This window comes from Dermacentor variabilis, chromosome 8, assembly GCF_050947875.1.
Source record: "Dermacentor variabilis isolate Ectoservices chromosome 8, ASM5094787v1, whole genome shotgun sequence".
Lineage (NCBI taxonomy): Eukaryota > Metazoa > Arthropoda > Arachnida > Ixodida > Ixodidae > Dermacentor > Dermacentor variabilis.
Genome location: NC_134575.1, coordinates 77,930,084 through 77,951,094, shown reverse-complemented (window position 1 = coordinate 77,951,094; position 21,011 = coordinate 77,930,084). Strand labels below are relative to the sequence as shown.

At 45.7% G+C, this 21,011-nt stretch overlaps 1 protein-coding gene across 1 annotated transcript in view; it reads right to left on the bottom strand.

Moving 5' to 3' along the window:
* Window positions 1–16,956: 16,956 nt before the first annotated feature.
* The window catches only part of LOC142591446 (cytochrome P450 3A14-like), a 33,868-nt gene continuing 29,813 nt past the window's right edge, over window positions 16,957–21,011 (bottom strand). Inside the window, exons 14-15 of the mRNA XM_075703775.1 lie at window positions 19,542–19,664; window positions 16,957–17,120 (exon numbers count right to left, since the gene is read on the bottom strand). Of these exons, the coding sequence (XP_075559890.1) occupies window positions 19,587–19,664 (78 nt within the window). The 3' untranslated portion in view covers window positions 16,957–17,120; window positions 19,542–19,586. The remainder of the gene's footprint in view (window positions 17,121–19,541; window positions 19,665–21,011) is intronic.

Genomic DNA, 21,011 nt, shown 5'->3' with positions numbered 1-21,011 from the left:
GACGACCATCGCTGCGGCGCTCTTTGAACCATGCCTAAAATGCTGAAAAGCTCCTTTAGAATTACGGCTTGTTTCCATTTAGTAGCTCAGCTTGAAGATTTTACTTTCTGTGTGGTAAGTTCAATGCAGAAGCTGATGACTAGGTTAGGTTGTAAATAATAGATCCAGGAATTTGACATCATTTATGATTGTTGCCAGTGATTCCTGGCTTTAAAGAGCAGTCGCCGGTCGACAGCAGACAATTCCAAAAGCGCCACCAACAAGTCTATACGAGACAATTGATTTAGAGCAAGCTGCGTGTGTTTTTGTTCTCTTAAAGAAATGTGGGCCGATATTTACAGAAAGCTATTGCGCTATAATTCTTCGTGAGAGAAAATTCGCGGCATCATAACGTTGGGCATATTATTAGCGAATAATATGACAAAGAGCATTTACGATTGAAAACCAATGTGAATTAAAACCATGAGATACCAGGACGGTTAGTGTTTCAAAGTTTTCCTGCCTGAGATAACGGTTAAAGGCGGCGAATAGCGGAGTAAAAGAGATAATGCATCTGTCCCTCCAGTTTGTTTTTTGCCACGCAACTTTATCGATAAACATGCCGCTGACCCTTATAACGCAGCGCACGCTACAGCATGGCTCGTCTTGCCAATGTCCCGAACAACAGTCACCTTAGCCAGTATCGTAAAATGCCTCTCAGGGGTTAGAAACAAAAATGCCAAAGCTACGCATTTTCGTGGCTATTACGTCCGTATACTTAACACACTGCCCAAAATTTCTTAGAGTCACTGCGTCATGCCGCTTTAACCTCACGAGTAAAGCGTTCTGCTGTTGAGCAGAGCGCCATACTGACAAATGGTGTCAATCCGTGGAGCCGTTATTCCACCCTGACCTTTGCATCAGTTTTTTTTCACTGGCTTTATAGATAGAAATATAAACTTCCAGCCTGCCATCATGACTACAACAGCCAGCCTGTCACAACAACCTACCATCATCACGAGGCCAATATTGTTGGGCATTGCTTCACCTTCCGCCGATGTTCCGGGAAATGAAGGTGTGAACGAAACTGCCCGAAATAGACTTCAATGACTTCAATGCCTGACAGATTTTTTTTTTTACAAAGAGCGATGCCTCGAACAGGGCAAGAACATAAGCCTATGAACAAAATATCGCCTCTCGAATCTGTCGCTTCACCTGACAACTCTCTGTGATCGATTGACCTTAGAGTAAGATCAAGAATTCCACAACCACTTCCTCGCCACTTAGAGATATTGAATTAATTACGTGCTAATTAAAAGTACGATATGATTATGAGGTACGCCGTATTGGCTCAAGATTAATTTTAACCACCTGGGGATCTTGAATGTGCCCCCAATGCACGCGTCACGGGCGTTCTTGTATTTCCCCTCCGTCGATATGCGGCCGCCATGGCTAGGATTCCATCCCATGACGTCGTGATTAGCAGCGCAACACCAAAGCTGCTATGCCACCACGCCGGGTGCTGAGAGATATTATGCTTCGACTGAACGTAGCATTTACGAACAAAATCTGTATCGCATTACGTGTACCACTGATCCCTACTGTGATAACTCTGGCAGAGAAGAGACAGTGGTGCACATATTGCTTCAATGTACCGCGTACCATGACGAGAGACATTCTTTTGAGCACCAAATTGGCATGAGTTCTTGCAATCCGCTAACTTTAGCGGGTATCGGATGTATTGGTGCAATAACCTGTCGCAAATTGGTCTTCTCCGAAAGCTCTAATGATTCCCTACTCATATTTAAAAGCCCAAGTTAACCCATCATCTGACCTGAAAAAACCGTGATCAGGTTCACTCGCAGGTTGCATATTTCTTTTTATTATCTTTATTTTTTCCGCTCTCCTTTGTGCGGAGCGTAATTATTTTTATTTTATTTTTTTTCCGCTCCCTTCTGAAATCGTTTAACCTCATTCCCCTCCCTACACAGGGTAGAATGTCTGCGCTTGCATTCCGCACCACCAAAAGCTTTGTTTCTAAATTTTATATTTATTTTTATTATCTTTCTCTTTTCGCACACTGGTCTGCGCATTCCAGCTTCTCTCTCGCTCCCTCTTCATTGAGAAGAGGTAGCGTATAAGTTAACATCACGGCTACTGTATTACTATTGTTGCATTCTGTAATGCAAGAATACTATGGTGTAATGAGATTTGGGTACCATTCGAATTAGTTTTCGGACATAGAAAGCACATACTCGAAATCGCTAAAGCCTCGGTCACACTAGGCCGACAAGACCGTGATTTTCGCTCTGCCAACTGTCGGCGCCCCCTGCCACACTGCACGGACCCCAACCGTCTGCAGACGGATCGCTGACGGCTGTGTCACCGAACCGCCGGTGGGAACAGACTCGTCGGTAGAGAATCGCGGTATTTTCTTGCCACACTACAACGACACGACAACGGACGGATGAACATAGCGGCGTTTTTGAGTCGACAGCCGGCCGCTTCGGTTGTACAGGTATTAAGTCGTCGTCCTGCGCTCTCTTACCCCATTGTTCCCAACAGATATATGTATTTTGCTTTCGATTTGAGTGATTATATTTCGACAAGTTATTAGTCACACCTGGAGTTGTGTACGAAAAAAGCTGCCGTGGTTGAATCTGTTCAAACCAAGTTTGTCGAGTGATAGCACGGTATTTCTTCGTTTGTGAAAGGACACAGACGCTGCTCGGTGCCGTCAGCAACTAGCGCATCTACAATTGCACCACAAGACAACCCACAGACGCTGCTCGGCGCGGCAGCAGCAGCGAGCGAATTGAGCTTCATTCTGCGTTTCACTTCAACGCGAACTAATAATAATAATATTTGGGGTTTTACGTGCCAAAACCACTTTCTGATTATGAGGCACGCCGTAGTGGAGGACTCCGGAAATTTTGACCACCTGGGGTTCTTTAACGTGCACCTAAATCTAAGCACACGGGTGTTTTCGCATTTCGCCCCCATCGAAATGCGGCCGCCGTGGCCGGGATTCGATCCCGCGACCTCGTGCTCAGCAGCCCAACACCATAGCCACTGAGCAACCACGGCGGGTTCAACGCGAACTAAGCGTTCGAAGCACAGCGCATGCGAAGCTACCAGAAAACGGCGCACTTTGTCCACACCGCAGATCGCTTTCATGATATGGGCGCTTACACGGCATACGCAGCAGCGACCGGTAGTGGCAGGCTAATTCGCAGTTTGACATCGCTTGGGCTTGAAGGAGAAATTTACGGAACCAGGCGTTGTGAGGGTTTGTACCTGGAGTAGTGGAGCTATCGCTGTAAAACGTTTTGGGATAATATCTTGGGCGTCTGGTGTTTGGGATGAGCAGATACGCCGTGGGTGCTGCTCGTTTCAGATTTTTTATTCTGATTATGCGAATTTTATGGACGGTCCTCGTACTCAAAAGCTCGAGAGTTCCTATTCCATGTCATGATGATGATGATCATGATGATGATGATGATTTTAACGTCTTTGACACATACCGCCTCACGGGGATGGCTTCTTTTTTATTACGTCGGCGTCATCGTCGTCAGGCCCACTTCCTCATCCTCAACTTTATTCTTACCGTACGGCGCAACCTTAGAAAATCAAAACTCCGCGCCCTTGGGTATCAAACCCGGAAGCCTGCGTCAACGTGCTGTTTGGAGCAGCACGCATTGAATATGCCCATTGCATTGCCCAGTACCCACTGGCGATGGGCAATTTTTGGGAGTTGAGCATGTCCGGCAAATTTTCAGATTTCGAGATTACATTTTCAGCGGGATGTTGCAGTTGGCACGTCGTGTTGAATTCGTGGAAGCAAGGCAATCAGTAGGACAATTTGGGCTCGAAACATGTTCTGCTATGTTACTGCCGCTTCCTAGAAACTGTCAACCGCTCACATTTACATCGCGCGAAAGTCTCGCAAGCTTTGTAATAGTTCATTGGTGAAAGAGTACAAGTTTATTATGATAGAGAAAGCCATAATGGTTGCTCTCAAAAGAGACATGAAATAAAGGTCCCGTACGTGACGCTCAAGAAGAGTGATCTCCGTGGCTAATTACAGTACAAATCAATCAATCAATCAATCAATCAATCAATCAATCAATCAATCAATCAATCAATCAATCAATCAATCTAGTTTATTCACCAGATATCACTGGATGGCTACCTGTGCTAAAAGCTGTGTAGACGGCTTAAGTCAATGCGTTCGACCATCCACGAGCGTCATCACTTGGGTGTCTATCTGTAGGACTGCTGCATTCGAAAGACACGTTCTGCGTTTCGAGTGTTCAGCCAATATGCACGGAAGCCATGCAACGACACAGTGAAAGTCCAAGGTTGTCTTATCGCCCCCTAGAAAACAGGTGCATTTGCATAACGTCCTGTTATCTAACGTCGCTGTTCGACATGCAAAATTACTGCAGGGAAAAGAAAGTCGCTATGCACACAACACACCCGAACGCGCGAAGCTGCCGCTGTTGCATCTCACGCACAGCGAGATAAAAAATAACCATGAAAAAGGACAGACACTTCCTGAACGCGTGCACGCAAGAGACATGGCAGCATTGTTCTCGCATACAGAGAATGACAGAAGCAAAATGCAAAGGAAGTATTTATGCACAAAATTACCATTTGCAATAAACACGCCTGACTAATCTAAAGCAACATGCCAATGCATGTAGCAACATTAGAGGACACAGTCGGCGATCGCATAACAAGTACTCGTTGTCGCAAGGTAGCTCTCTTTAATAAGAACAAACGCTAACAGCCGCTGACAAAGTTCCACGAGTGTTAAAGGTTGGACGCAAGCTTCATTTCGTTTATTGTTTTCACAGCCTGAAAACGTTTGCCACTACATTTATTGTGTTATTCGATCTTCCGTTATGACTTCGGCTTGAGCGACTGGAACACCACAAAACTTCGTAAGTACGGTTGCTTTTGCCTCTACGGTCACGAACAAAGATTTTCGATATCCCGCATCTACCCTCCACCACTCGGGATCATCCTAACGTGAGTAAACTTTGGACTGAAGGGCAGGAAACGTGGGCTTTAGGAAACAAAGAGATAACGACCGAAGGACGATGAAGCCTACATGATGTACTAATGCCGGAAATACTGCAATGAAATGTTATATTTAATAAAGTCCCATATAAAAACCTGATAAAACATATATACAAGAGCAGACATCATGAATGCTGGTACGCAACTTCTTTCATTGGGACAGTATGACTGATTTGTCACGTGAAATAAATTGCAATAAAGAGCTTAACGCATACAAAGAGGTCAACATGCTGTCCTCAGAATTACCGTATTTCCCGGGATATAGGCAACACCTTGCGCTAGGGAAAATTTGGGTTAAAAAAAATCGCTATTTCTCCAATATATAGTCCCCACACGCATGCACTATAGTCGCCATCGCACAATTACCGCTAGAGATTAAGTTCAAGATCGTACGCAACAGGGCTAGAATCGGGATGACTGTGTCGGTTTCAATGCTATGCACTGTTTACTTGATTTCGCTATGCAATTGAGCCCGATAGAATGTTGCAGGCGCAGCCGGCCTAGTTTTGCTGAGTGCGTTTACCATCTTGATAAATGAAATAACGTACAGGGGCGCCCCTGACACAGCCCACACAACCACAAAAATTACATGTATGCGATCCGTTTCACGACGGCATCCACGCAATGCACCTAGGTAGCTGCCGATGGCTACGGGTCAGGGAACCGTGTGCACAACGAAAATGGGTACATAGAGCTGAAGACGTCGAGGTAATTCAAATGCTATGTCAAGTATTGCAGCAGACAATCGACACAATAATGATATACAGCCTACTGCAGCATCTACAGCACTAGAAAGCAATTACTGTGACAAAGAGCTGAAAGATTTTGTTTTTACTGAAGAAGGTTCATTTGGAGGGAAACTACAGATATTTCTGGCTTTCTGTGGGCCTAGTTGGTGCAAATTGTACAAATATTTTTAAAGCGCAAGCAAGAGACACGGCACAAAAGGATGGTCACACGCAGGACAAGCGCCTGTCCTGTGTATGACCTTCCTTTTGTACCGTGTCTCTTGTTAGCGCTGTAAAAATAGGGAGATTTCTTTATTTAACATTATCCTTTTCCCGCTTACGCTTATAGACAGCGTTTGCTTTATCTTAACAAGCGTGGTGAGTAATGATGTCATAATTTGCCAGCTTTTTCTAATATTTAAATTTATTTGTACGAAACACCAATGCTTTTGTACGCAATTAAATGCCCCCCTCAAGCAATAATTCATCAGTGGAGCCGATGAGGGATTTTGCATCAATAAATGAATAGCGTGAGCGAAATTACATATATTTGTTTATTTACTATATCATCAAGAAATAACTGTGTGGAGCTACCCAACTCACTTAAGTGTCGACAAATATACGCAATTCGCCCAAGTCAATCACTATTTATTTCCGGAAAAGAGTGCAGCTGCTAAGTGTATTAGTCATTGTCACTCAGATAATTATGTATACTGGTGGGGTTGATGCTTGGGGTGTGTCATGAAGTGGAGCGCGTCTTATCCGTTTTTCATATGTTCTATGGAGCGTAGTGATGCGCATTTGCATGATTCTTCACAACCGCGTTGCTGCATTCGACGTATTTGTGAGTTCATCCTGTGGCCATCGCGCCTTCTTGAGGGTCAACGTTCTGGTGAGATTGTCGTCCTTACAGTCGTCGTCATGCAGCTGGTATCTGACAAACGTTTCTGGTCTCTTGCTTAATTCTCAGATTAGGTTTGAAGCAGTAGTTCTGCGGAAACCCGGAAGGTGGAGAGAAGTAATTAATAAAGGGAAAATCAGACATCCACCGGTTCGTAGCAATTCGACTTCGCCCTGCCATCTGCTAGCCGCCTGGTTAGCTCAGATGGTAGAGCGGGTGCCCCGGAAAGGCGGTGGCCGCGGCTTCGGGATTCGGACCAGGGCGAATTTTTCGTCAACTGCGAGGCTTTTCTTTCGAGGAACCCATATGGGTTTCCTTTCTAACAATTGCTTTGAACGGGTGGATGTCTGATTTTCCCTTTATTACTCAGATTAGGTATACATTCCCTAACACGCAAATATTTTCAAAACTTTCCATCGTGTCGAATTTATTAACCTCAGTGTTTGTTTCAGAATATTTTATGCTTAAATAATAATTCTATGTTCGAGGTATTGACAATTCATTGTAAGGGAATTTTTCTTTTGGGAATGCAAGTACTCTGGCAGCTATGCAACTGATATCATCATCATCATCATCATCATCATCATCATCATTTATTCCCTTAAGGGGGCCCCTTGTTGGGTATTACATAAGGGGGGGGGGGCAAAATAATAATCGAAGGAATCGTCCCGTACAAATCAACAAAAAGCAATAACTGAATAGACACTACAAAAAACACAGGTTTTTGCATAATTAGTTGAAAATATGGATGGTTAGTAACTCTCCAAATTTCGAAGGGTTTCGCTCTACAACAACGGATTCCGGAACCGAGTTCCATTGTTCTATGGTAACGGGAAGGAAGGATTTGTTGAAAGCGTTTGTAGAACCGTGAAGGCGTTGGATACCTAAAGAATTGAATAGACGATGTGATGAGCGCACGGGTGGAAATAAAAGCGGCGAACTAAGATCAGGAAAATTCTAGTACAATTTATGGAATAGGCAGAGTTGCGAAATTATACGTCTTGATGCTAAAAGGGGCAGACAAACAGATAATTTCAAGGTGGTAACGCTGATAGTGTTGGCATAATTCGATAAGATAAAACGGGAGGCACGATTTTGAGTAGCTTCTAAAGTGTCAATCAAGTACGCATATCCTATTTAGTACGGATGAAAATTTCATATGCTAGTTTACGAATTGATGGAGGATACAAGAATAGGGCCATTTAATATAGTTAAGGTAATATTGAGGCGTCGGGTGTTATTTGTAGAACGTGGTTCGACCAATTTAGTTTGTTAGTAATGATAACGCCAAGGTAGCGGTAACTGTCTACCTCAGATAAATTCACAGGGCCTAAAGAGTATGGAAATTTAGATATGCAGCGTTTACGCGATACATGCATTAACTTGCATTTGTAGACATTTAGTTCAATCATCCAGGGTGAGCACCGCTTGTCAATAGAATTTAGGCCATTTTGCAGAATGAATTAGTGAGTGTTAGTAGTGACACGACGGTAAATAACACAGTCATTGGCGAATAGATGTATTGTAGATGATATGTCTATTCGGAAATCGTTAATGTATATTAGAAAAAGGAGTGGGCCAAAGACGGATCCCTGTGGTGCACACGATATCACTTTGGTAGTATCTGAACAACGATGGCCAACACAGGTGAAATGGAGGCGATCTGTCAGCAAGCAGATCATCCATGATAGGATTGGTGGTTCGAGGCGAAGGCATGAAAGTTTGGACACTAGTCGATGATGAGGGACGCCATCGAAAGGCATTGAAAAATCTATGTAAATTACGTCAGTTTGCAATGAAGAATCTAAGTTTAGGTGGAGATCTGTGGCGAATTCAAAAAGTTGTATTTCGCATGATAAGCCCGGACAAAGCTATGTAGTTTACTAAAGAAAAAAGAATTCCGGTCCAGGTGGGACGCCATATGAGAATATATGATACGTTCTAAAAGTTTACAGGCAGTACATGTAAGTGAGATTGGGCGATAATTGGATGGTTCGGAGCACTTACCAGATTTAAAAACGGGGGTTACTTTGCTTAGTTTCCAGTCTTTGGGCATAGTACCCTCGCTCATAGACTCGGTAAAAATGATTTGTAATATCTGGCTAGAAATGACGTTAGTGGCTTTCAGTATCTTCACCGGTATGTTGTCAGGTCCTTGTCAGGAGCTAGGTATCTTAAGTTTATTGGTTAGGCTCGCGGTACCTTCAGCAGTTACATTAATGGGAGGCATTTCAGTGCCGCAAAATCTTGGTAAAACAGGGAAGTTGGTGGAAGATTCACAAGTGAAGACGGAAGAGAAGGATGAATTTAAAACGTCAGAACGCTTTTCATCTGTAAAAGTAGACTCATCAGGATTAGTTATGGTAATGTTATGTGACTGATTTCTACTTAGTGCGAGTACTTCCCAAAATTTTTTCGTGTTTACACGGACGATATTGAGAAGATCCTGGTGATAAAATTTTTTTCTTAGAAAGCTTCAGAAGGCTGTTGTACTCGCGCAGGCAGTCGAAATATTTCTTCCATTTCGGGGCAGGATCACATTCTTTTGCCACTCTGAAAAGGCGCTTTTTCTTTTGTGCTAGTTTTTTAGTTGGTTTGTGTACCAAGGCTTTCCCATGACACCACGAATGCAAACAAGAGGTACGTAATTATTGATTAAGCTGAGTAGTTTTTGCTTATACAACAGCCAGTTTCCGTCAAAGGCCTTCTTAAAGCAGTTTCTTTTACGTATTCAAAAATATTTAATTCACTGTTAATTTTGGAAACGTCAGCTTTACTGTAGTCCCGTATTAATCTTTTTGAACGCTGTTTGACTGGAACAGGGATATTCAAATTGAAAAGAACAATGCTGTGATCGCTCCGGCCACTGACACATGCTAACGACTTAATGTATTCGGGTTCAGAAGTGAGGACCAAGCCAAGGTGTTTGAGCCACGTGTGGGAAAGTTTACTGTTTGTGTAAGGTTGAAGTTTAAGGCTAAATCAAGGAAATCCTTTGACTGGCGGAATGATGCTGTTAGATTGTCCCAGTTGGTATACGGAAAGTTAAAATCATCACAAATAATATAGTAAGCATGTGGGAATTGAGAGGTTGCATCTGAAATGACAGTGTTAAGTTCGTCGATCAAGGAACGGTCGCAATCGGGTGTGCGATAACAAGATATGAGTATGCATATGCATGTCCGCATGGATATGTGCACACAAAGAATTTCATCAGTACAATTGTTCGGGAGCTGGTGACAAGGAGTGCTGTTTTTCGTGAAGACAAGAACACCGCCACCCCTTCGTTCCTTCCTATCACGTCTGAAAACACTGTCGGGAGAATCTGCATGCAGTAGCTCAGGGCTATCTATATCAGGGGTTAACCAAGACTCAGTGAAAATGGCCATGTCTGTATTATTGTCATCGAGAAGGGCTTCAACGGTGCCTTTTTTGACATGTAACTGTGAACATTAACCAGTATAACAGATAGTATGTGATTGCGTGATGCGTCAACACGTTTTAGTAGTGGCTGGGGCGGGGGGGGGGGGGAAGGAGAGTGCTGGGCAAGCCTGCAGTGATGGCTAGGATTTAACTTCTAAAACTGAGTCGGATTACGCGCCATAAAAAAAAGATATGAATTCCTTCCCCGTCTTGCCACCCTTTAATTGCTGTGGCATTTTGTATCATTGTATCAAGGGGTTTTACACTTTATCAAGCATTACTTTGCTTTCAGCTCAAGCCCCTCAGCAACTCTGTGTTTGTGTGAGAGAGAGGCGGGTCTCTTCATTAGAAAAACAGGGATTTTTGCCGGCGCGTATACAAATGCTACTATGCTACTCTGTTTTTTATGCAGTCTAGCTCATCTTCAACTTCATGAGTGCCAGTTTTTGTCGTCCCATTAAGAAGATCCTCACACCTCCCACGATCCGAGTCGTATGTGTCGCTGACGGTGCAACGGTCGCTGTTGATGGGACGTAAGCAGCTCGGGTTACCGTTGCTGATCACCAGGTGGTCGTTATTCTTACGGTCCCTGCGCAGTGCCTTCACGACCTCATACTTACACTGGATTTCTTTCTGCCAATTCCGCTCTGATTGACCGCTCCGTCGGTATCTACCGCATTGAACTGCCTCGCATCTGTTAACCCCGCCACCAACCTCTTCCGTCTCTGTTACATTGCAGCGATTTTGTTAGCCTACCTTCTAAAACCTTGACGTAGGTCGAATTTGCATGTTCGCCAGCTGTTCCAGATGGCGACTATAAGTAACACCTCTTAGTGACGTCCTGCTCACGCACAATGTCGCTACAGCCTACACGGTCCTGAGCATTATCGCAAACAGAACCTGCCTTCCACTTGTGAATTTCGGCTTCAGCAAGCAAGTACTTCCAGAAGGGCTTTCCATCGTCCACCTTTGCCCCCTGCATGACTGTCAGCTAGAAGCTTTTGCAATGAATGCTACATGTCATCCGAAGAGCACGCCGACGCCGGCAACTTGTGGCAGCGGCGAAATTCTCAGCATGATCGCCAAGACCTTCTAAATGAGCGCACTGACACCCTCAGACGTATTCTCGATTCGTATCGAGACATTTCCGATTTCGGTAATCGGCCTTTGGGCCAGATGTCCGTTGTCGTTCATCGCATACACAAAGTGATGCCATTCCTGTTCACCGACGCCCCTGACGTGTGTATGCCTCTGAGCGAAGCGTCATCCAGCAGGAAGTCACCAAGATACCTGCGAATGGCATTATCGAACCATCCCCAGTCCCCGGGAATCCCCTGTTTTATACTAAAAAAAGAAACATTGATTGTGGTGCTTTTGTGTGGACTATTGGCCCCTCAAAAACATAACAAAGAAAGACACTGAACCGTTAGCACGAATTGATGATGCCTTTGATTGTATGTATGGCGCCGCTTACTTCCCTTCAATCAACCTCTGATCTGGATTTTGGCAGATTGCTGTGTACATGGACCGACAGAAAACGGCTTTTGTAACTCCTGATGAAATTTACCAGTTCAAGGTCATGCCTTTCGATCTAAGTAATCTCCCAGCCCCATTCGAGCGAATGATGGACTCTGCTTCATGGGTTCAAGTGGTATACATACCTGTGTTATTTAGACGACGCAGTTCTGTGTTCGCTTACGTTTTATAGAGGCCTCGGACGCGTCTCAGTGGTTGTTGACGTTTTCCTCCCTGCCGGACTTGAGCTGAATCCATCGAAGTACCGTTTCGGCCGTCTCCGCATTACGATTCTTGGCCATATTGTGGACGCTGCCTGCGTACAACTTGACCCAGAGAAAATTCGAACCTTGAAAGACTTCGCTGTGCCAAAGTCTGTCAAAGATGCTCCCAGCTTCGTGGGGCTCTGCTCCTATTTTCACCGGTTTGTGCACCTTCTTGCAGTGATTGCGAAATAGCTCAGACATGTTAAACAAGACACCCTTTTACCGGGGGTCCTGCACAAGCCGGGGCTTTCTCCGAGCTAACCACACTCCTCACAACGCCTCCCGTTTTGGCCCATTTCAACCCATGAGCCCAAACGAAGTCCGCACTGAAAGGAGTAGTTGCGCAATAGGCGCTGTCTTGGCCCAACGTCAACATGGAGTGAACTACGCCATCGCTTATGCCAGCAGGCTGCTGTCCGCATCAGAGCGAAATTACTCAATTAGAGAACGTGCAAAATTGCGCCCTTATCAATTTGGCCAACAGTTCAGAGTACTCTCCTATCACCATGCCCTCTGTTGACGTTTGGAAAGATGCTACAGGCAGACTCGCTGGATGGACCCTGCGCCGGCAAAGGTACACCTACACGGCACAAGGATGCGGATTGTTTGTCTCGCTACATTGCGGACTACTGTGACTCTCCGTGCACTGAATCCCTTGATTGCGTCTTTTTCGTTAGCCAGTTGCTTAACATCGCCAGCGAATAGCGCTGGTATGCTCACTTAAGAGAAATAACTGAGCGCCTGGAATCCTCGCCTAGCGACGCCTCAACACGTATGTGCAACCTGAAGGATGGCATATTATATTTGCGTAACGTGCACTCTGACGGTACTGACCTCCTCCTCGTTATAGCATCACATGTGCGCTCCACAGTTCTTCGTGAACTTCACGACGTCCCAACCGCTGGCCACCTTGGTGTCACTCGCACACATGTCCACTTGTGCCGTCGCTTCTATTGGCCTCGCCTAGCCCGCTCAGTGCAGCGTCATGTCAGCGCCTGCGTGCTCTGCCAACGCCGAAAGAAACTGTCTACTGCCGGATATTGTCAACCTATCCACGTCCCACCTAAGCCCTTCTCATTGTAGTTTGGACCTTCTCGGACCCTTTCCTGCACCCACTTCAGGAAACAAATCGGTTGCCGTCGCTACCAATTACGCGACGCTCTATGGAATCACACGAGCGCTGGCAACCAGCTGTGTTGCAGACGTGACGGATTTTGTCCTTCGCGACGTAATTTTAGTACAAGGTTCCCCACATGGAACTGCTGACTGACGAAGGCCGTACCTTCCTGTCTAAAATCATCGACGATATCCTGCGCTGCAGCTCCACACAGCGCAAGATCACCACGTTATGCCAACGGGCTCACCGAGTTTTTGAATCGGACTTGGCCCCTCACCAGGTCAGGCCATATTGAACTGACAAGCGCAGAGCATACAATGCGCGCCAACGATCGCGTTTGCAAAAAGTTGCATCGCAATGCGCCGCGGAAATGTCTGAATTTTCAATCTGAACGCCGTTTTCCCTTCTCCTCGCGGCCGCTACGCTCCAAGCCGGACTGTGACGCACTCGCGTCCCTGCGCCTACCTACTCGGGTCCGCAGTGCGACGTCGCTCGTGGTGACACGTGACTTCGAAAATTGTTCAAAGCACCATCTGTTATTTGTCAGGTCTGTTGATTGAATTGATGAATTGAAGTTTAGAGAAATGATGACACACACAAACGGAATGTTTGCGTGTTTTTTGTTTTACGTCGCACCGAAGCAAGAGAGATGTACTTCCGCTTCTTCTGCTTGTTTCCACAGTCGTGCAGTCACGTGCGCATGTACCGAAACTTTGCTATCTTCTACCGTGTTTCAGCGTGTGATCATACCGTGCGATCCGCTTGTTCTGCCTCAGTATTCGTGTAGCACTGAATTATACCGCTAGTCATGTGCCTTTGTGCAGAGCACCTAAAATCGTGCGCTGCGCGAACGAGACAACGGCTTCTGCGCGACGCTGTCAGCGGAAGTGCGTAGCGCCGAAAAAAAAAAGCGAGGAGAAAGAAAATGAAGGCGGGGCCTGTGACGTTTGCGTGACGCAATCCTCGAGGTCGAGTATGGGAGAACGTAGGGAAGGAATTTCGCTTGCGGAGGCTAGACGGGGCGAGTGAAGAGAGCGTCTTGCTTGGCAGTGGAGCCCACCTGCTGAAATCATGAATTCGCGGCACTAAAATATTTCTACCACGGCTATTAATGGAGCCCATTTGAAAAATTTTCGCGGCAGAAAGCTCACTAGAGGACATGTAACAACTTGCAGCGTATGACCAAAATGTGCTATGGGACCTGGTGAGGGGCCCTTTAATAGACATGCTTTCAAAGTACGTGTCGGCTGACCACCGTGATTAACACCTTGCACTGCCATACGTGACATTCGCACGAAATTTCGCCCCCCTCCCCGACATTGCTTGACTCTCTCCCTTTTACATTTTGTTCGGAAATGAACCAACCTTCTGTTGGACAAAATTCCTTCTCCTGCAGCTTGTGCTAGTGAATATGAACGCGACAGCATTGCCCGGGCTCTTACGCGCGGCAGATAGCCCGTAGTGGACTTGCTTCTTCCCAAGAGAATCAGAAACGCCTTTACAAATCAGCGACACCGCGACGAACGTTTTGCTCCGGATGCCCTGGTGCTACTTTGGTCCCCTTCTCGACGTGTGGGTCTTCCTGAATATCCTCCTCGCTACACGGGCCCATACCACGTCCTACGACAAGTGACTGACGTCACGTACGAGAGTGTGTGCGCTAGCCCCACTACATCTTCCGTGCCGTTTCCCAGCGACGTTGTTCACGTTTCAGGACTAAAGCGTTTCCACCCTTCCTCTGCTGTGCGTCCTTAGTGGTGCCGGGCCTCCGCTTCTGCCTCCGGGGGTGATGATACGTGCTACTAGAAGACGATGATGTTGACCCTTGAATTTATTGGGACTGGACGTACTCACTGCTGATCTCGTGACGACCACGTGTTTTGCTAGATTTGGCTGGCTTGCATGTTTGTCAGTGCGTGGTAACGTTATAAATACATAATGTGAATAGTTTCGCTACTGCGCTTTGACGTAACAATAAAAATAAGGAAGAGAAGAGGCCCTAACGCAGATCCCTGAAGGACACCTGATTTACCTGGACAAGTGCGGGAGTCATGATCGTTAGTTGTTACGTACTCTGTCTGATTGCCTAGGAAGCACTCGATCCATTTAAATATACTAAATCTACACTTAGTTTATTAACTTTGAGTGCCGAAAGACAAAGATCAGTAAATATGCACTCCACCAAGGACGATTGATCCAAGATAGCAAGTACATCAATAGTAAATGCTAACTGCTTAGTCTCGCCCGAGTAATGTTTAGGAAAACCCTGTTGGTTAGCTGTAAACAAAGAATTTGATTCTTAAGAATCCGCAAGACAGGAACAAATAGAATGTGTGGATCCCATGCACTGTGGGAATTCATACAATCGAAGCTTTTTGTGAGGTTTGCTTTATTGACAATAGTTTGCGGTTACGTATACGGCGAATGTGTAAGTTCATCAGCGTTTAGTTTACCGGCGAGTCGATGTTAAACGTTACTTGCGTGCGCTACTCGTGTTTGTCAACGTACTACCCAGAATAAACAGCGACACGCTTTTGCTCCAGGCGTTGTTGTGCGGCATTGTTCATAGCCTGCGAGAAGGTTAGCAATGTCATTGCGTCACACGGGGCAACGCATCGTGGCAGAAGTGTCGAACTTTACATCAATAATGGAGTTTTTCACGCCAAGCCCGAAATCAGATTATGAGGCACACAGTAGAGGGGGACTCTAATAATTTTTAGCACTTGGGATTCTTTAACATGCACCTAAATTTAAGTGCACGAGCGCTCTTTTTTTTTCATGTCCCCCCGTCGAAATGAGGTTGCCGTGATCGGGATCGAACCTGCAGCCTCGCGCAACGCCATAGCCGTGAACCTACCACGGCGGGTACAGAAGTGTTGATTTGGTTGGCGGCCGCCTGATATCGTAGTGTCGTCTAGACTCTGCGGTGCTTTGATACGGCTTTACATCTGCACGCTCTACAACATTTGTGCGCTTGACAAATTTGCGTGCTGTTTGTTTTAATGCGAAAGTAATAAAATAAGATGATACAGAAAGTCGCGTCGTCGCAGAGACGCGCTCGTGCCGCTTCTCGTTCGCCCGCTGGCGGTCGTCTTCTTCCACAGCTGGCTCCGATGCCGCTCATCACGCCACCTTTCCCAACGACCCCTCCCTCTGCCAAGGCGCTGACGGTGCTGGTCACCACCAGTCGGTGGGGCGATTTCGGTGAGTTCTGTGGTGCCCTTCAATGGACGAACCTTGGACTTCGACTTCTCGCTCAGTGTTTGCACCCGGCTCCTTTGGACGCCCACGCAAGTACGCGAACGAGGCCGAGACACGTGATGGGCGAAATCATAAGAGGCAACGTGAAAACAATACCATCACGTTTCGTAAGATGAGTCTGCATCGGGAAGACGTCACAATGCCTTCGTATTCATCCACGTAAGGATACCTAAATCGCCTTGACATTTCTTTTTCATTGACAGCATAAAAACGTGGTGTAGTGTACCTTGAACATAAATTTGGCCAGTTTGTATAGTGTACACTGAATGTAAATTTGGTCAATTTGTCACGAAATATTGCAGTTTCTGGTAGCAGCATTTCCTTGCCCTCTGACGTCGCTTTTTCTAGTGAGCTTCGAGGGCAGAATGACACAGCTCTTACTGACTCGTTGTGTGACTGCGCCAGTTCTACCTATTCACTGGCTCCTCTCCCTACCTCCTCCTCCTCTAGCATTCCATCTCCCCTCTGCACAGTTGCACCTCAGTACAATTGTGAGCACTGCAGTTTCTGCAATGCTTTTGCGCGGGGTAAAGGATAATACAGCAGTCTAGAGGGTATTGTGGTGACACGATAGAAAGCTTGTTGCGTCGCCTTTCTTTTCTGTCTGGCTTCAGCCACTCATATACATCTACATATATAGAGACCACGACAGCACCAACAACAGCAGTGGATAAGCCGAAAGAAGAGGAAAAGAAAGCTTTGTTTTATTAACGTGCTTTAACAGTTTCCAAGTAATAGAGGTGAGTAAAATGGATCTGTAGTTAGACTGCAAACACCATCGGATATATGCACCGGGGCAGCTTTCCCAACTTCCAGATGTGAGGTAGTGAGGCATCCTGTAAAGTCTGTGAGAGAAAAGCAGCAAATCATTACCTGATAAAATTTCCTTACTCTGTACCAACTTGCAACTAATTTTGTGGATACCTGACGAGGAAGACGTTTTCGCTTTCCTGATAAGTTTAATGTAGTGCCCTCCCAGACATATAAAACCGGTTAGATGCATGGAAAGGTTGAAGAAGGAATGTCGAAAAGGGTAGACGATGATGAATTAGCACAATGCAACGAAATTGTTTCATTCAGTGCGTGATAGCGTTGCTCACAAAGAACTAAATGCAGTTTTCATGTTTCAAGGTTACATATTTACTGTTTTGTGTGTTCATCACATTCATGAATTAGCGCGCATTAGTGACTAACAATGTAGGAAGAGTGTTGAAAATGTATGCTTAGCGCTGCGAAGAGCCTTTGTTGTAATTTGAAATCAACGAGGAAACATACGTTTCTTATTTGATAGACGGCTTAAACATAAGCTAAACCATGACGCCCGTTTACAAGTAGGCATGCGGTGAATATCAATATATTTTTATACGAAGGCCTTCACTTTTGCCCTTGAAAAATCCCTTTTTATTGAATGGCCACCGCCGCAAATTTGGAAAATATTCATCAGCAAAGCTTACTAGCTCAGGAATAATTGCTTTGAAGTTTGTTTTATTACAAATGCGGATTACTTCGTGCTTTGCTTATGGTCGCCTTTGCGATGATGGTGCTCTGAAATTGAAAAACAGGATGATCACTGAATCAAACATCACTTACAGCGCATACATAGACAAGGGACGAAAAGAAAGACGAAGACAACCGCTGTACTTCCAACTGATTTTTATTTTGATTAACACGCATATGTACTGAGACACCAAGACAAAAGCGCCCCCTTCAAAGCAACAAACCGACATATGTATGCATTCAAAATTTAAAGGAACCATGACCGCCGCCTAAGATGATAGAAAGCACATGTGGGACCTCCGAAAAACCAGTTCTTTATCTTTTAATGCAATTGATGGCTTACTAACTGAGTCACCTTCGGCAATAGCTGTTGCCTCAATGATTAGTGCCTTAACTAGAATACATAGCTAAGATAGCGGTTTCTTCAAAAAGCGTTTGTCTTCGTCGTTCTTTTGAGCCCTTGTCTATGCATGCGCTGTAAGTGATGTTTGAAACATTGGAATACCAACTAGCCCGCACCCAAACCTTGATCACTGAAGCTGGACAAAAGCGTTAGTGGCGAAATATGTTTCAGAGAATTCGCCAGTACAAGGTCTGATGTATTCGCTGATGAAAAAGTTAATTGAGGGGGCTCTTTCAGCTGATGAAGATTAAAGGTATCATACAATTCTATAAAAACTGCACACTCCGTCGACTCAGAACGTGTAAAAGTACCGCTATTATTTCACAACATGGCAGAATAGTTGAAATTTCCTAAAATAAAAGAAAGTGTGTCGTTTGGATGTCTGATTGTCTGTGCATTTAAACAATGGAACAAATCGTCAACCAATGTAGGTGCGCTTTTGGGCGGTTGGCAACAAGCACATTTAAATGTGTCCTTGTGAGTTACGTGTACATGGACACAGAACCTCAAGAGGTGAAGAAACCGGGACCTGGTACGAGGTTATACCATCTGACACCGCGATCATTACGCAACCAGCCATACGGGCTGTGCGGTGATTCCTACAAATAGCACAGTTCCTTTCACAAGTGAATAACAGGGAGTTACTGACTGTATGTGTTAGCTGAGGTTAGTGTGGCGATATTGTAAGCATATTACAGGTCAGTCACTATAATTTGCTAGTATTCGTTCATGTACAAAATCTGCACGGAAATCTTGTCAGAAATGCAGTGGTGTTAGGGCCAACCAGAGTTCTATATGTTTCGATTGTACCTGGTACATTTGGTTCTCTTCCTGACTTTTTTTCCTTGCCGCCGCATATTTAGCAATAATGCATTTATTAAAAGCAACATACGGTTGCAAAGGGGTCTACGTGCGGAAGCGACAGAAAAGGAAGAAATGAAACGGGCTTTCTCTAGTATACGAACACAGAATCGCATACTTAATAGTACCCCAGTTTGCGCGCGCTGCATTTAATAGATGGAATCACAGGGTAATAAACGAAACACACAGTGCATTACTCCGTGGGCAAAAACCAGTAATCCTAAGGCAACTTCGCCACTTTAAGGCTATTTGGCACACAGTGCGATACGAAAAACGAGTGACTGAGTGTAACTTGTGTTTTCTTGCGGCAATTTGTTACCGCTGTACTGCCATCAACGCTCCTTCATTAACTTATTCGATATACATTACTCACACAGTGGTGAGCATATTGATCTTACGGATAAGCAATGAATTACCCCAGTTCACCACATTTTTAAAGGATAACTATCCCTCGTTTTTCTTTGGGTTCAATTTTTTTCAATGAAACACTTTTACGCTGAAGTACCATAGATAGGGCTGCTTTCTTTATAGTACGGCTGCTTGTCCTTTTTCACAGCTTGTAGAACTTGAGCCAGGGTCCGTTCTCTGGTGCAGAAACCATGGCGTAGCCGCCCATTCTCATTTCCCCCTGCGAATAAAGGCGCATAAAAACAGATGAATGGTTAAAAGTTAACCGAACAAAACAATGGTTCTTCTTTGCTGTCACCTTAGATTTGTAGTGAACGGAGCTGAATGCAGTCACAACAACAACGTCAAGAAACACAGCATATCGATTTTAGAGAACCTCTCCATTGAGGATATAGTTAGTTAATATATGTCATTCATAGTTTTCTTTTGTGTTAGGCTGCTAAGCACGAGGTCGTGGAAACAAATCCCGGCCACGGCGGCCACCTTTCGATGGAGGCGAAATGCGAAAACACCCGTGTACTAAGATTTAGGTGCACGGTAGAGAACCCCAGGTGTTCTAAATTTCCGGAGTCCCCCACTACGGCGTGCCTCATAATCAGATCGTGGTTCTGTCCCGTAAAACCTGCTAATTACAGTGACGGCGCACCCTCACTGTCAAAATGCTGGATTTGGGACGCGCGGCAGCAGTAGCGAGCGAATTGACCGTGCTGCCTCGTGCTGCAGCGCGAACTAAGCGGCGACAACTCAGTACACACGAAGCTATGAGCACTCGGCGCACTCTATCTCCATCGCACATAGCTTTCAACATAGGGTCCACGCGGCCGCGTCATACGGAGCAGCCGCCGGAGTAGAATGTTCGCGGCCCCCCCCCCCCCCGCCCCACCCGCAGCCTTGTAGCCAATGGAAGAAGAAGGTGCTCTACCTCTCCGCTTTCCGCCCTTGTGCGCGCGAGATTTAGCCACTATCATCGGCTCCCCCATGCACACTTTCACTAGCACATACAGGATAATGCGTGCGGCGACAATGTAATCGCACTTGGACTTTATGCGGAACGCCACGGTGACGCCAGCGCCGACAGCGGCTACGAGGTCGGCAATCTACTGTCGCAACAGTCGCAACAAAACACGAGCGTCATCGTCCCACGTGTCAGGCACAAAGTCAACAAAAAGAAACACCGGAGGGCATCGTGGCACGAGCATGGAACGGACAAGGAGCGCGGTTGCGAAGCAGGGCGCTGAGAACGGCAGGGAACAGTGGCGCACGAAGCATCCTGACGGCCGATGACTCCTGGCTCCTGCCCTTGCCTGGTGCTTCTAATCCCGCAGCTCAGCATTTAAACCCTTCTAAGCGTTCAGCGGAGCACCGAACACAGCCTGTGTGCACCTTCCTGGCCTACGTTGCTGCTCCGATTTGCAGCGTCGTCTGGGCGCCCGTTACCAGCTGAATACTTCAGTCGCAGCCCATTAAATGTCTGCGCAACTCTGGCCATGAACTTCGCCGACACTCCACACCGAATCATGGTGATATGTGAGCTGTGATGACCTGTTTATGTAGCCTGGACACTAAA